The 16967-nt window shown below is 47.1% G+C and overlaps 1 protein-coding gene across 1 annotated transcript in view; it reads left to right on the top strand.

The window, feature by feature from the left end:
- Window positions 1-16967, top strand: part of STAC (SH3 and cysteine rich domain) — a 136581-nt gene that overhangs the window by 56738 nt on the left and 62876 nt on the right. Inside the window, exon 2 of the mRNA XM_029940867.1 lies at window positions 2224-2503. Within this exon, the coding sequence (XP_029796727.1) occupies window positions 2224-2503 (280 nt within the window). The remainder of the gene's footprint in view (window positions 1-2223; window positions 2504-16967) is intronic.

Here is a 16967-nt window from a genome sequence, read left to right as displayed (position 1 = left end):
GTGGGGCTCCCAAGGACGCGTGGCCCTGCTCCCCTCTATCAGTCAGGATGCGCCCAGTTACGGTACAGGAACGGACAACTCCAACATGACTCGTGAGTTTCTCCTTCTCCTCCTTCTTTGATGGCGCCAGCTCCTCTGATGGCTTGCACTGTAGGGAAAAGGGAAAAAGACAGCTTTCTTGGCTTGTCCACTGTCTCTGACCTTTTAATGTATGGTGTTGCTGCTTCTCTGGCCAGATCTTTCTGGCTGACACTGCCTCACTGCTGGCCGTGGTGCGCCTCCTCCAGTGGGCCTACAGGCCTCTTCCCTGAATGGCTCCCTCCTGAAGCTGCCTTCATGCAGCCACAGTCCACATCACCTGGGCCAAGAATTACAATCCCACCACATTCTAGGAAGGAGGGAAGAAGCAACGTATTGCTGTGTACTCACAATAGACACCCAACGCGATGAGCTACAACACTAGTCGTCTCTTCAGTTGCTGGTTCGTGGGTTGGCCATTTGGATGGGACTCAGCTCCACAGTTCTTCTGGTCTCTTCTAGACCCTTTATGCCACGCAGGAAAATAGGGTGGCCGTGCTTCTGGGGTCTCATTCATGTGATGGGAGGTGGCTGGACTGTGTCTCTTGCCATCCTTCAGGCAACACTGGGGTAACTTCTATGGCAGTTTGGCAGGTTTCCAAGAGAGAGCACAGAGCATGCAAGGCATCTTGAGGCCTGCTTGGAACTGGCTTAAAACTGCTTCAGCCACCTTGTCTTGGTCAAAGTCCCCAAACCAGTAAGATCCAAGGAGTGAGGAAACCCGCTTCCCTGGACCGGTGGGTCTGCAAAGTCACATTGCACAGGTGAACAGGGGAAGAGAAGGGTGGAAAATTGTGGCCTTTTTGCAGTCTACCCCAAGCCCTAAAGACTACATCTTCCCGATCTCCCAAGGAAGAGGTTGGAGGATTGACGCAGAGGTGACAAGGCTTGGCCCGGCCTTACCAACTCATCTTGTGTGTCCCTAGGGGTGTTGGACCACCCTTGCTGGGGGCCTTTATTACACTAGTGTGCTGTAGTACCTGTGTATCTGCAGCTCTGGGTCAGACATTAACTCCAGGCAACAGGCAGGGTCCCCGTGGATATTCAGTTACAAAAGGGAACTGCCTTGTGAGTAAAGTGACCTCTTGCAGGCCATGCAGCTACTAAGTGATTCATTTTTTTATTTGGGCAAAGGAAAACGTATGCACAAAAGGAGTGGTGATGAAAAAGCACAGTAAATACCACAGACTTCTCAGAGGCCACTGTGGCTACCATGGACAGAGCGAGGTTCACAGGAGTACAAGCTGTCTTGGGGACCCCCAGTCGGCCAGCCCCTGGAGCCCCTGCCAAGCAGCTTTACTTCAGATGTAAGAACAAGTGAAACTTCATGAAGTTTGAGGGAGAAACTTCTTCATGAAAAGCAGCAGGCCTGCATGCTCACATCCTGTGCTTCCAAAGGATCCATCTAGCTGCAATGTGAAGGCTGGATTGGCGGTACAGATGGGACCAAACCCAGACCTTTCAGAAATTAATGCTTTCCCAAACCCATGTTTTTGCTCTTCCTAATTCCAATTCCAAAGGCAAAGGAAGAATCAGCCAGTTTGCCATGGCCAGAGACCAACAGCAAAGCAGGGAGAAGAACAGAGAAAATCAGACAAATAATCACATGCACAGACGCACAGGCACAGATTACTCGTCCATGTGTTTCAGCCTCAAGCAGGCTTGAGTTTCTCGTTAGTGCCCTGTGGACACTTCAGCCGCGTGGATTCCAAGGCACACAGTGGCCTCTTTTGCTTTGCTGTGTGTATAGACACATAGCTGCTAAGTAGCCATAAGAGAGAAAATCCAGCAGAGCTCCTGGCATTGTAGATGTGACCATTGAGCCCAGAAGGTTGTATACTTAATGTTTCCAATGATTCAAATTCAGAAGGCAGATGGTGTCAAAGGTCCAGTGTCACAGGACATTTTGACAGCACACCGGTAGGACCTCAAACAGGCACCTCAAAGGTTCCAGGGATGCCCTTGGGTCTTCTGGCTCAGGAGGGGGTGGGGAGAGCTGCCAGATTCCCTCCAGACACTGGGCTCGCCTGCAGGTACATGTGTGTGTGGTCCGGGGGAACAGGGCAAGTGCCTGAGCAGACCTCAGGCCCACAGCGTGAGTCTGCATGATCGATCGTAAGAGCGTGTTCTGTCATTGCATTGCAGCTCCAGAAACTAAAACGATCACTTTCTTTCAAGACCAAGAGTTTACGGAGCAAAAGCGCTGACAACTTCTTCCAGAGAACCAACAGCGACGCGAAGCTGCCGGCGGACATGCTGGCTGAGGTGAGCCCCAGCTCCAGCCCTCTCCCCGCGCCCGGAAGCCTGGCGTCCACACCCACCAGGGCCGGCCTGCACCCAGGGGCCGGCGGCAAGGCCCACGCCTTCCAGGAGCACATCTTCAAGAAGCCCACTTTCTGTGATGTCTGCAACCACATGATTGTGGGTAAGGCCTCCCCCCCTACCCCCCCGCAGGTCCCTGCGCCGCTGGCAAGGCCTGGGTTGGGTCCAGGTTCCAGAACAGACTCTGAGCCTCAGAGGCCCACATGAGGGCAGGCTGTTCGAGAACAATAGCTGTGCAAAGGGAAGGGAAGAGGACAGGGCAGAGGGAGACGTTGGATGGTGATAGCTGCCGCTTGAGCAGGTTCCCTGTTCAGTCATCGGTGTTGAGGCTGGAGGTCCGGGACTTTGTGCCCCTGCTCACCGCTCACTGTGTGTGGGCAGCCCTGGGGGAGGTGCGCAGAATCCTGACCAAAGGAGAGGGAATCGTTGGGAGGCAACTGAGACACTGGGTGGTTGGGCAATGGAACGCTTTAATTCTGCAGGGGGGGCTTGAGTGACACATCACAGCATCCACTAAGGGGCGCACAGCGACGTGTGTCTGGGTGGCTGGGGACAGGATCTGTGGTTTGGTGAATTACAAACGAATGAGCCAGCCGGGCAGGTGTGGGAGGGATGGTACTAGGAGAGGCACTGAACCCGGCAGGAAAGGTGATTGAGCCACCATCGCATCTCTGTTCTTGGCAGACTCACTCGTGGTGGCAGCCCAAGAGCCCTAGGGGGTGCCCCCAGATGACAAGAATGACCCACAAAATGTCCCAGCTGCTAGGAAAAGGCAGGCCATTCAGAGCCGCACGCACAGAGGGGTTGCATGAACTGCAGAATCTCCCGGGTCAGCCGCCCAGTGACCAGACAGAGGGACGAAATCATAAAGGCAGTTTGGGATGGGATTCAGAGTGAATCTGAACCAGCCGTGTCAAGGGCAGCAGTATATCCTGGTAATTGACCAGTCATCCAGAACAGGAGGAAAGAGCAAAGAGAAAAGCCTGTGTCTGCTCTCAGGGGACACGAGGGTGTTCCCTCCACCCTGCTAGGAGAAGTGAGGGCATCCCGGATGGAAACAAGGCTGAAAATGAAAAATTCAGGGCTGATCCAGATGTGTGTCGTCTTCCTGAGATGCCGCTGACCCTCAGCAAACCCCTGGACTGCCCTGAAGTACGCTGAGGCCCGGGAGGTGTGGGGGACCAGGCTTCCCCACCCTGGGCCTCCCGCTCACTCACTTACTTCCTGGGTGTTGCGACTTGAGCTTGGCAATGAATGTTTCCAGGAAGGACCCTTTTACAATCCAGAACCTCAGACTCGAAAGCCAGACTCCAGGCCCAGTGAGGTCCCAGGCAAAAGCGGATCTGTCCTCTGGTCTTATGTTCCAGCTCTCCCACCCTGACACATGCACCCCTGTCCGTCCCTGCCAGTTCCCCTCCAGCACCCATTTTCTAGGGGCTGGCATCCCTGCTGAGGGTGACCTTTGTCTCAGGTCAGATTCACTAGAAGCAGAGGGGAGTGAGGCGCTGGGATTTGCTGAGGGGAGGTCTGCGAGGGAGGGAGAGGGAGGATGCAGGCGGCGCAGGGAAGTTGCTAAATAAGGAAGTGGTCCTCACCCAGCAGGAGTCTGGCTCCAGCCAGATGTGGAGGCAGCTCTGGCACAGGGTGGCACGGCCCGGCCTTCCTGGAGGCCAGCCTTTTGTATCCTGCTCACAGTGGGCCTTCCCTTCTCCCAGGATGGAGGTCCTTTCATAACCCCCTGGGCCAAGTGCTTCTGTTCTGTCGAAGGCAGTTTTATGGAGAAAGGGGCAGCTCTGAGTCATTAGCAACCAGCACATATATCTCCGGAGTGTTAGTGGCTTTTTGTTACTGTCACTGATTATCACAAGTCTAGGAGGTTAAAACAACACAGATTCATTATCTTCTAGTTTTGGAGGTTGAAAGTCCGCAGGGGGTCTCCCTGGGCTAAAATCAAGGTGTCAAGAGACACATTTCTTTCTGGAGGCTCTGAGAAAGAGTCTATGTTCTTGCCTTCTCCAGTGTTGATAGACTGTCCCCACCTCGGCTTTGGCCCCTTCTTTGTTCAAAGTTATAATGGCAGGTCCATCTTTCTCACGCCGCCATCTCCTTGGTCCTGACTGCCCCTCTCGCACCCACCTGGATAATCTTCCCATCTCAAGGCCACCTGATTGGCAACTTTCCTTCCATCTGTAGCCTTGATTTCCCCTTCCCATGTAACATGACATGGCCACAAGTTCTGGGGACTAGCCTATGTACACCGAGTAGGGGTGTCTGGGCAAAGCATCGACGGTGCTCACCCAACAGTAGAAAAAAACTTTGGTGGAGGATCACAGACTGGCCTCTGTTGGTTTCTTTCCATCCTGGGTCTGATGTCAATCATGTCATACTCCAGCTGATGGCTTTGTCATGTCACATGGTGAGAGGCCATCTTCATTTGGAGTAGGCAAAGAGGCACCTTTCTGTGCAGCGCACAGAATGGGAAGAACACTGACCCATCGTTTGCTCCTGGCTATTTCCAGGACATAATTAGCCTTTCCCTTCCCAAATAAAATGATGTAAGGGAGTGACGATAGTAGAAAGACCATGTTCATGGAATCAGCCTCAATTTGAACTCCATGCAACTGTGTGACCTAGTGCCAATGACTCACCTTCTCTGAATCTGTGTCCTCATTTGATATGGATATGAAAACCTCAGGGCTTTGAATGGATTAATGAACTGGCAAAGGGAGTACTCTCAGTAAAGAGAGCCCATTGGAGTTGGTATTTCGTTATTATTAGAGGAGAAAATAGTCATTACTCTACTGAAGCAGATAAGTATATTCACAGGATAAACCAAATTAGTGTCACCAAAAAAAATTAAGTTTAATAGGCATAAGTAAATGAAAAAATAATGTCCAGATAAGAGGAGTCACTCATCTACACAGCAATGTTTGAGGGTCACATCAAGGATTGTCCCTAATTCTCCACTTCATATTTTATAAGGGAGATGGACAAGCAAGTGGGTGTCTAGAAGAGTGATCAGAATTTGTGAGTAAAAGACTTGGGATGTGCACCTGTGTTTTAAAGTATCATGTTGGGAGAGTCAACAGACTCATGCTATGTGGCTTTTAGAAGGAAGGGTTGGAAATAAGAATTACTTTAGAAGTTAAAAGGTAAGTTTCAGTGAGAATATAACCACTTACGCCATGCACTTAACCTGTGAAGTGAATGACTTTCCTTTTGAGTACTGAGCAGTTTAACTTCTGTCAGGCAGTGGTCATCTGAAAGGTTTTTTTTTTTACACTTAATTATCTATCTATAGTCCTCACAATGAGATTTGAAATGTCTGAGCTTCTCAAAGAAACCCACATCTGTCATCACCAAACTTGGACCTATCAGTAATTTCCAGTATGTCCAGGAAGGTAGGATTCTTCATTTCCCTTCACCCTTGGCCAAGACCCAGTTAAGGAGTGGGATGTTCAAAATGAGGAGGAACAGCAAACATACATGCAAGACTTTCCTTATCTTTAGAAAACCATTATCCATTCACACTCCCATTTTCCAGCCACCCTTATACATGTTCTTCCTTCGAACAATCCACGTTTCAGAGCAGTGCTTGTATCACTCAGGGATTCCTCACTAATGCTGTGTAACGAGTAGTCTCAAACTCCAGCACTTCAAGTGGCCTTCTTTGACTCCTACTCAGGCATCTTCAGATCAGCTGGGGTTTGGCTGCTGTTGCATGTTCTTTTCTTCTTCTCTTACACTTTCCTTGGATGAGTGGGGTGGCCAGCTTGTGCTCTCCTCGTGGCCAGGATAAATGGAAGCATACAAAGCTTCTCAAAGCCTTGGATTGGTGGCATTCCACCAGAGTGTGGACCAGCCCGCAGCAAGGGATGAAGAAGTGGACTCTGGTGTCAGGGACTGCAGAGCCACTTGACCAAAGGCACAGGAACAGGGAGGGGGGAAGAACGGGGTCAAGAATCCAATCTCCCTCCGTGCTTACTCAGGGTGGTCTCTTGATTCTTGAACCTCATTTGTTTGGTAGATTGCACAAGTCTTGCAGGGCTGTACCACCCTTCCATTTCATTTCTCCAGCTGGAAGGAATGATCATCTGGAAGTGACGATTTGCATCTGACTGTGAGCATGGCGGGGAGAGGGTCTCATGTTCCATGCTCAGTACACTGAGGCAACTTGGCCTCCAACCTACTCTTTGTGTCTGCCTAACATTCTTCCAAGTCCGGTGCATCACTTTCAATTCCACACAAATTTCCACCAGGCCTTTTCAAGGCAGTGCTATTCATAACCCTTAAATAGGTGATGATGTGTCTCTATTTTAAATCTCTCTGTGACGAGTGTGAAAAGACAAAGGAACATGTGTTTTGAAAATGAGTAACGGAAATGAGTTTGCCTCTGAGGAATGTCACAATCACCACCCTAAGGAGGGTACAAATGCAGCAACAATTTTGAAGGACTCCATTTTGAAAATCACAAAAAGATGTGCCTGGGGCTAAAGAGAATTCTTAACTATACATTTCCTTTATTAGAATTACATTTATATTGTAGCTTCCATTTTATCTTGGAAAAGACAGAGTGGTGCCTGGGTGGCTCAGTCAGTTAAAACATCCTACTCTTGTTTTCAGTTCAGATCATGATCTCACAGTTTGTGAGATTGAGCCTGCCTTCGGGCTCTGCACTGACAACACAGAGCCTGCTTGGGATTCTCTCTCTCCCTCTCATTCTGCCCCTCCTCTGTTTGTGCTCTATCTCTCTCTCACTCTCTCAAAAATAAAATAAATGAACATCTAAAAAAATCATCATCAAGGCATGCTGCTCTTTTCCAAGATGAAAGTGAAGGCAAGAAGGCAGTCTCCTTCTAAGAAAGATGAAGGAGAATGAGAGAAGCAATTTGAGGCAGGAAGAAAGGGGAGAGGGAGGAGGCAAATGAGGAAGGTGAGGAGAGGAAGCTATGTGAAGCAGAGACTGGCAACTGTTCTAATTTCCTGAGATGAGGCATTGGGCCCGCTAGTCTGTGATCACAGAACACGGTTGATCTGCCCTCTTTCTCTTCCCTTACTCTTCAAACTTAGCCTCCTCGTCTCTACCTGTGTTGCCTAAAGATTCATTTCCTTGAAGCCACAGGTCGTCTCCATATCCCACGTTCCAGGGGAAGACCACCTGCTGCTATCTCTTGAGAGTGACATTTCAGAAAATGTGTTAGGGCAGGGGTTTCTCCTTTCAACTGAGAACTGTAGTGATGGCCAAGAAAAGTCAAATCTCATTTGTGAGGTTTTCTAGCTGATGGATGTTTGTTTACAAATAAAAGGAATCTAGGGCACCTGGGTGGCTCAGTTGGTTAAGTGTTCAACTCCTGGTTTTGGCTCAGGTCATAATCTCAGGGTTCATGAGTTTGAGCCCCATGCTGGCTCCATGCTGACAGCATGGAGCTTGCTGGGATTCTCTCTTTCTCCCTTTTTCTCTGCTCCTCCCCTGATCTCACTCTCTCTCTCTCTAAATAAATAAAAACTCTTTATGAAAATAAATATAAAAAGAAAAAGGAAACTGGCCTTCTCACAGTCTAGGATTTCTAATTTTCAATGGACACTCAGAGTTGGGTTGACAGGGCCTCACATTTGTTCCTTGCCTGACTGTGCCCCAAAGCTGGAAAGGCTACACATTTTCATGTACCAGTGAAAGTGAATCAGGACCGCAGCCTCATTCCCCACCCATATGTTGCTACTTTCCTCAGCTCTTTCATTCTATAACTCATTCCTGATTGCCAGCTTTGCCTCGTTTTTAGATTTGCACCTCCCTACAGATGTGGCACACAGGCTCTTGGGTTAACCAGGCACTGTGACAGGCCCTTCTGCCAGTCTAATCTTGCCTCCAGGACATGGCTACCTTTTATGATCACCTCCTTAGACCATCCCTTTCTAGAAAAATTGGTCAGCTATGCAAGCCAAAGATGGTCAATGCAACCTTTCATGGAGACATTAGAGAAATAGTTAGGTGTACCCCAACCCCAATGCTGATTTTCACAGCCCTTGAGTCAAGAGGAGTGAAGAGCCAGCCTTAGATTAGGAGAATCCTCTTGGTTTGATGGACATCCTTTCCCCCCGGGCAGATCCACTCTTGCCATCCTCAGGCTTTGGCCAGGGAAGTTAGAGGTGGGGACTCATCTACATCGTGTATCAGCTTAAATGTATTCCGTCAATGACACCTGCATTTGGGGAGAGCAAATCCACATGCGGTAGTCTGCCTTTCACTGAAATGTCAGAGACTTGAATGGGTCAAAATGCACTATCACCAATAACCAACTCAATGTATTGAGTCCACTCCATCAGTTAAGGAGGTTTTTCCGAAGGACTCCATTCTTCTATTTACTGTCACATAACCTTGTTTCCAAAACTATTTTGCAATTAACCAAGTGTTCTTAGTTGGCATCCACTTAGAAGACAGGATATTAAATGGGTCCTTATTCTCTAGCAAATATTTAGCAAAACAGCTGGATGTCATTGATTAACATTTCAAGTCGCTTTTCCAGTCCCTGCACGAAGAATCGTTCACTTTCAAACTGCCCAAGTGGCAACCACTGGGGAAAATCGCACTGGCTTTGTTTTAGGTAAGCACCCCTGGGATTGTACCTGAGATAGAGATTCTTGTGAGAGTGGTTTGTTGTGGAGCGTGTCCGCCAGGGGAAGGGGTTCAGATCCTGCGGCCCGATGCAGAAGAGGCAGGGGAAAGAGCTAAGCAAGGACGTGCTCTCAGTTGGAGTTGGCTTCAGATTGATGCCACCCATGGGGAGGCCTGGAGCACAGATTATCATCTAGCCCACCTTGAGATGAGGGGGCCAGCCTTTGTCTCCTGTCACACAGTCATTAGAACAATTAATTCTCTGAAAATAGAGAACCTGTGAGCCATTAGCAGTCCACAGTCACGGCATCAGCACAAGGAAGAAATCAGATCTGGACAAGGCACCAACAGCATCGCTACTTCTATAAGCTTAGATGCAATATAAAAACATCCTCCACTACAAATGAATGTGAAATGCAGATGGGCCTTGGCCTTGTAATGCCTATAACACTGTGTTACCATCATAATGACTGGTCACGTGGTAACATTATAACATGAGGAAATCTTACATTATGCTGACTCCAAGACCTTTCTGCTATGCTCCTTTCTGACCATTAGTATAATGGTTTCCTGACCTGTTCTGACCTCAAGTCATTGCTCAAAAAAAGCCATAAAATATTAACTAAACATTGAATGAAAAAAGAATTGTATACACACATGCACACGCATATACATATGTACATAAAGCTAAAAAGACAAGACAGTGTTTGCTCACCAGTAAAGTTGTCTCGTGCTGGGAAAGGCCAAACAGAAATTAAGGGGAATATTGAAAAGCAAATGTCAGATCTGTGTGTTCTTAGAATAGAATGACAACTCTGAGGGGCCATCAGTCAGTTAACCAGACAATTGTTTTAGAAGCTGTCCAGCTTATGAACAAGAAAAAATACCAAAGCAAATGCTCTCTAGAACCGTTTTCTTAAGTTTCACATAGATTACTTTCTTAGGGGTCATGGTACGTGTCCACCTTAAAATCCAGTACTGAGACCTCAGTGCTTTGTCCAATGTGGAGGCCTCTGGTGTCTTAACTGTTTCCAAGTAGCACTAATATCAGTGCTACTTTTCTACTAGAGGACAAACTTGGAATACAATGGCCAGTCCACCATAGGTACTTTCTTTGTATTCTTTGCTCATCTGACCCCCTGGAGAGAACCGTGTTGATGCAAGGGGCAGATTTTTAAGTGGAAGTAAGTAAAACTAGAGCACACGGGGGTATGGAGATGGTGACCCTACCAGACAATGAATATTTGCAGGGCATGGCAGTGTTTGGCCTGGAGAAGACTTTGGGGACCATGGCCACTGTCCTCCAGTCGCCAAAGAGGTCTCATCCAGAAGAGAGTTTAAACTTACTCAGGGTTCTCAAGTGCACACAACAATGAAAGAAAGACACCAAAGGGAAGAGCTTCTAAAAATGATTCCAGAGCTAAGCTCCACGGATTTGGGGAGGGGGGATATTTTTCCCAATAAAGTGTATGTTTGGAAAGTGCCGTACACTGTATCCCCTCCGGTTATTCATAGCACACGTTAGCATTTTGAAGTCTTGCAATTCTGGAAGCTACTGAGTGTTATCAGTGGAGAACAGGCAGTGGAGAAAAGGGATTATAGCCACAACGTTCTCTCTCCAAACATCTGCTTTTCCCCAATTTCACTCGGCTGCTGTTAAACTATGTTTGGCTTGTATCTCTTTAGTGTCCACAATTCAGAGAGCCCTTTCAATGCCTGCAAAGGCAAATTCATTACAGAGTTAGTAAGACTTTCATTCAGGTCCAGTGTTCTCAGAGAACATTGTACCCAACGCCTTGCCACTAAAGGGATGCAAAACACTTGTAAGCTGCCATCTTCTGTTGGTTTCCTAAAATGTGACGCCTGCTGCCATGTGCTAAGTCTTTTAAGAAATCTCTCACTGGAAATGACTTAACTTGAAAAAGTAATCCACATTCCTTCCAGGAAGATCTGAACAGAAATGGATGCTGGTGGGCTCCAAGGAAGGAGGCTTCTTAGAGTTTCATGCAGAAGTGGAAGCAACTAAGGGCGATGGGCTGGTGTTGGGCTCTGGGGCATCGTCTGCCCCAGATGACCTGCACGTCATCACCTTGACAACGTAAAGATCCTTGACCAGAGAGAAGACGGGACAAGAGGAGGTGGAGAGGTTGCCTGCGTTACCGTAGTTCCCATCACCCTCCCTCAGACATCCTACTCCCTACGGGTAGTGTTTTTGGAGCTCATTTTCAGTGTGCGGGCATTTTGTCATTCCTTATGGAACATCTTTCCTGCTCCATCTCTCCATCTATTCCATTCTGAAATCTGTTAAGACCCAGTTACGGTGCTTTCTCAAGTTATTTGGTGACCACTTATTTCTCTGAACTTTTCTATCATTCTTCAAACAGACTAGACTTTGGTAAGCAACTCGGAGGCATGACCAGATCTCATTTTTGTGCTCATTGCCACACCGGCTAGCACACACACTACACACACTGAGATTTTAGAAAATGGTAATTAGTGGGTGGGGAGAAAACTAGTCTGCCCTCAAATACACCAATAGAAATAGAAGTGAATTAGAGGGCCTGGATGGCTCAGTCAGTTAAGCGCCCAACTCTTGATTTTGGCTCAGGTCATGATCTCACGTTTCATGGGATCGATCCCAGCACTGGACTCTATACTGACAACATGGAGCCTGCTTAGGATTCCCTCTCTCCCTTTGTCTCTCTGCCCCTCACCTGTACATGCCCTCTTTCTTTCAAGATAAGGAAATAAAAGATTTCTTAAAAATAAAAGAAATAGAAGTAAATTTAAAACAAAATAGAGAAGATGGAAAATTCCTAACCCCTCTGAAAGTTATTCCCAGGTATAGTAAGGCTCCAGCCTGCCCTAAAGGAAGCTTGACACAAAAGCCTTATTTCTTCCTCATGGCCTTCCTCTTCATTTCCCCTTTGTGCTGTGTATTTTAACGCAAAGTTATTCAGTGCACAAAGGGTCATAACAGAGATATCTTTATTTTCCATTATATCCACATACAAATACAAGGCCGTCCCATCCTGTGTGATACTTGTGTCCCAAATTGCCACTGTTACAGTAATGCTTCCAACTTAGTTTTGTTTATATTTGCCTTTATTTACATTTAACCTTAAATCTTTTTTTGTCATGTTATCAAAGTGCTGCTGTGGCAACTCAGCATAATTGGATTTTAGCTTTTTTATTTTCCCAGCTTGAATTTTTTCCCTAAATTCGAAGAGATTTATGGATTTGCATTCATAAGCAAAGTATTTGGCTTTCTTTCTACTACTATACATTTCTATTTTTCATTTTCTGTTCCTTCCATTTTGTGTGTGTGTGTATGTGTGTGTTTGTGTTCATCATGTGGTTTGTGTGGTCTTTCCTTTCATAACCTCTGTGCTTTAGAAGATATGTAACTTAGTCTCCTCCTAATGATTAGCTCTAAGGTTTTCACAAGACCCTTGTTATTCTAAACTTCTCAAGTTATTAAAAAGTGAAAATAAAATACGGTGTTTTGATTTCTCTACTATTCCAGATAACTTACCAAACTTTTAATGCTGATTCAGTTAAGTAGGGCACTCTTATCAATTCAGACTTTTACTGTTACTCCAGTGATTTGCAAGTCAGACCTTTGAGAATAAGTCATAAGATCTATGTACATCTTATAGTAAGATTTATACATCTATTTAGACATTTCTAATTTTAACTGATTTCAGCATTTACCACCTGTTCTATTGTTACACCACGTCTCCATTCCTAAGCCCTGTTTTTGTTTTGTTTCTCAGTTTTTCAGTGTATGTTCTCAGTACCAAAGGCATATGGGAGTGAAATGCCACGGGGCCCACATGCCTGGCTAATACATCTCTTGTAGATTGGGGCTGCCTGATGAACCTACATACAGGGTTTCTTGTAGTTTCTACATCACATCCCTCAGCCTCATCCTGTGGCTTCATCTCCCCGCCCAGTGCCTCCCCCCAAGGCTACTTGGAGACTCCTCCCTTTTCTATTCATCTGTGAAATGTAATCATCTGGGACCTCCTCGGCTCTGGGACAATAATCGGTTCATCGGGAGTGGCAGTCCTGTCTGGCACTCGCTCTCATAAGGACTTTGATGGTGACGTTCCCTTCCCTGGTTCCCTGTACTCCCCACCCATTCTTCTATTTTTTAAAATTTCTTCTTTTGACTCAAAGGAGTCAAGTCATAATATCTGGATCTCTTGTAGTTTGTTGTCCACCCAAAGCAAATGCTGTCTCAAAGCGTCTTTTGTCTAATATAGTGTAAGTCTATGAAATACGTCTTCCCCGACGCATAGTTGAAAGGAGGCAGGCCATGTAGTGTGGTCGCACTCATCAGCAAAGGGCATGTGTGGCAGCTGAAACTGCGGAGGGCGGAGGCTGCGGGTCACGTGTTCTCCAGGCGTCCCCAGCAAGAAGCCCTGCACCGATCTTCTTAACAGTTGCTCAGCACGAATCTGTTCAGTGAATGAGTGACTAGATAAATGAGTCTCTAACCAATAAGAAATAATATGATCAGAATTAGGGTTTTGATCATTTTCGTTATACACAAAGCAAAATATTCGGAAGTCTGAAGGTAGACCTGCAGGTAATCTCAATAACCATTTATCCATTAGACCTTGAGCACTGACTGTGTGTCTGACATCTTCATTAATTCAAGTGAGGAGCCTGGGAGGTAGCAAAAGGAAGGAGATAGAAGGTATCTAGAAACTCGAAGAACTGACAAGGAGCCCCTGTCACTTTAAGCTAAAGACCCACTGGGCCTCTGTCCATGACAAACTATGGCGTTTGGAGGACAAGGTGGGCTTAACGGCCTCACAGTGCCCTCACTGGCCTTCCCAGGCTATCCCCACCCCATCCAGGTGACCCGACTGGGAGGACCAGAAGCCAGATCACAGTTGGGAGAATAGCTGAACCCCATTTAAGGGCCAGTTTGGGTATGTCAGGAAGCCAGAGGAACTGTCAGAATCTAGTTTGTCAAGACCTATGTATGATGTTGGTCATACCTATGCATATGTTCCTAAGTGTTTTTCACAATGTACACAAGCTGGTATTAGGAAGACATGGACACTGTCTCCCTCCTGTACCCCGTGCATAAGCGTCTCATGACTCGTCAGAATAAGAAAGGGCACCAAGTGGAGAAGATCTCCAGAAAATAAAAATTTCCCAAAGAAAATGCATGATTTTATTCCTGTGAACTGTTCATTTTACTAGTAATTGACCAGAGTCTTAAATGTCACAAACCAGGGGGAAAGTCATTTTTGAAAACTCATCCAAAGGAAAGACACTGTCCCTCTTAAATTATAGATCATGATGTTTGCAAACGCTCTGCTGATTTCTTGAATGATGGCATAAGAAGAACCTCCCGGAAGAATAATGGTTTGTGTGCCCCAAAGAAGATATTGGTATTTTAGGAGTCTTTTCAGATTATAACTTAGGGGCAAAACAGGAAAGTATTTTCCCGGCATAAGTTACCCACCAGAGAGGGGAGAGTGATAAGTTAAGATGGTCTTTTGTTCAGTTTTTAGCCATTCCCTATAGATCACCAGCTAGTATAGTGATAGCATAGCAAATACGTTCTGAATGTATGTGTTTCCATGTTCCCATGATCCACAGTGTTTCACAGATCTTGTCTGTGTCCCATCCATCAGGAAATAAGAAAGGTGCCCAGGGCAGAAGGAAAGGAGAAAGAATCATCCCAGGCAGACTTCGAGCAGTCAGAAAGTGGGTGCTACTATGCATCCTGCATACACTTTGAGAGTTTTCTAAACTTGAGGCTCTGAAACTTCCTTGCCTGGGATACTGCTGATCCATGCCTTCCTGCTTGAGGCTCAGACCAAGTCACGGCGGATACAGAGAGGCTGCCTGCCCTTGGATCCATCATGAATTCCGTGTTTGGAGGCTAGGGATCCGTGGGAACGGGCCATCTCCAGTAGTGAACACGGGAGACGCAGACCCGTTGTAAAACATGCGTCCTATACTTCCATCCGGCTGCTTTCACGGACAGCGCTCCACTGACCTACTTTAGAACGGCCCTGTTGGTGGTGCAGTCACAGTGGATATACAGTGACAGAACTAGGCTGGTGGTAAAATATAGGACAGTGCTGTGTGTGTATCTGGGGCTCAAAGCATCAGGCAGGGCACACATGCAAGTGCACGTGTGTGTGTGTATGTGTGTGTTTATGGGAGACACCTGTGCATTGTGACCCAGTTGTTAGGGACTGCAGATAGGGGTTGGGGTAGGGGGAAGAAATCCATTGCTAAATACTGTTAAAGCATTTTCTTTGTAGCTCACCAAACACTGCCTGGCAATTAATGGAGAAAAAACAAAGCATAAATTATTCTATCACATGCCAGGCTTACCTGGAAAAAGCCTCCGGTTGCCTTGTCCTCCACACTCCAGCCACATGACCACAGACCCACGGGCACATCCAGCCACATGACCACTGACTCACGTGCATATCACACGTGCACTCACACCCTCAGTCAGGGAGATGTGTGCGTCCACCGCCATGGTGAGAACATTGTTTAGAGAGTCCACATCACTTCAGCCTGTCCATGGAGCCATACAATCGAAGATCGACCCTGTTCTAATGCCATGAAGAAAAGTCATAAGAGCCACTTATTAAAACAGAGGAGGGGCACTGACCAGGCCTCTGTGTCACCCAGAAGGCATTCGATCAGCCTGCTACCCCTGATTGAAAAGGACATTTCAAGGAACATTCTCTGAGCATCTGTTTTCTCAGTTTAGAAGTAGAAATTTAAAAAATGCCTATCTGGTAGATTTGGTATAAAGAGTAAATGAGACAGCGTCCGAAAGCAGTAGTGTCCAGTATAGTAACTTTCCCTGCTTCTCCCTATTTCCTGTCTTGGGAGGGGGGCGTGTGGGGGGGGTGAGATACTGTCCACCTACCTTCTCTCCGCAGGCCAGTCTCTCACTTTGACAGCCAGGACTTAGCCACCCAGAGGCCTTGGCGATGCCAAAATGCTTCAAGATGTCCACAGGCGAACAAAGTAGCATCTTGGCCCATAAAACGTCCCACGTCCCTGAGGACCTCTCTGCTGGGGCAGGTGGTGGCTGCATGCACTCAGCTCCCGGCCAGAGAGTCAAGGACAGCTTTGGCTCCGCCCGTCCCCTTCCTCCAGAACCCCCAGCCCACGCACACTGACCTCTCCACACAGGAACTATTTCAGGTGTGTTCTTTCTATCCATCTCGACATCCTCATTGACACGCTGTTGCCAAACCTCATCTGAAAGCAAACCGACGTTGAGTTCCTGCTTTTGTCAGGAACGCGTCACTCTCTCATTGCCTAAAGAATCACAGTGAAGCTTCTCTGGCTTGACGCTTAAATCTAAAACCTCCAGGAGCCAACAAAGGCAAAGAAGTAAGGGCTTTGTCCCATTACCCATTTGTCCCATTTTAGAGAAAGTGAAACTTCGTCCCCTACCCCTGACAGTCATCATCAGTGGCACCAGCAAACATCTATTAGTGGATTACTGCAAACAAACTCAAACTACAGACCTGCAGAGAGAGCAGGAGATGGGCAGAACGGTACAGAGGAGTCGGGGTGGCCCACTCTTTGTAGAGTGAGTGACCTTGGACAGCTGGTAGACCTTCACCGACTTCTTGGAATCTACTATTAACTAAATAAAGTGATATGTGTGAATATTCCTTGTGGACTATGAAACTCAGAAACTGTTTGTTTTGGGTTTGTTTGTTTTTTTTTTTTTTTGAGAGACAGAGAGAGTGTGAGCAGGGGAGGGTCAGAGAGAGAGAGACATACAGAATTGGAAGCAGGCTGCAGGCTCTGAGCTAGCTGTCAGCACAGAGCCCGACACAGGGCTCGAACCCACGAACTGTGAGATCATGACTGGAGCCGAAGCCAGACACTTAACCAACTGAGCCCCCCAGGCGCCCCAAGAAAAACTGGTCTCTGTATTTAGAGC

Source organism: Suricata suricatta, chromosome 5 (genome assembly GCF_006229205.1).
Source record: "Suricata suricatta isolate VVHF042 chromosome 5, meerkat_22Aug2017_6uvM2_HiC, whole genome shotgun sequence".
Classification (NCBI taxonomy): domain Eukaryota; kingdom Metazoa; phylum Chordata; class Mammalia; order Carnivora; family Herpestidae; genus Suricata; species Suricata suricatta.
The sequence above is the reverse complement of the archived record's forward strand: the minus strand, read 5'-3'. Positions and strand labels throughout refer to the sequence as shown.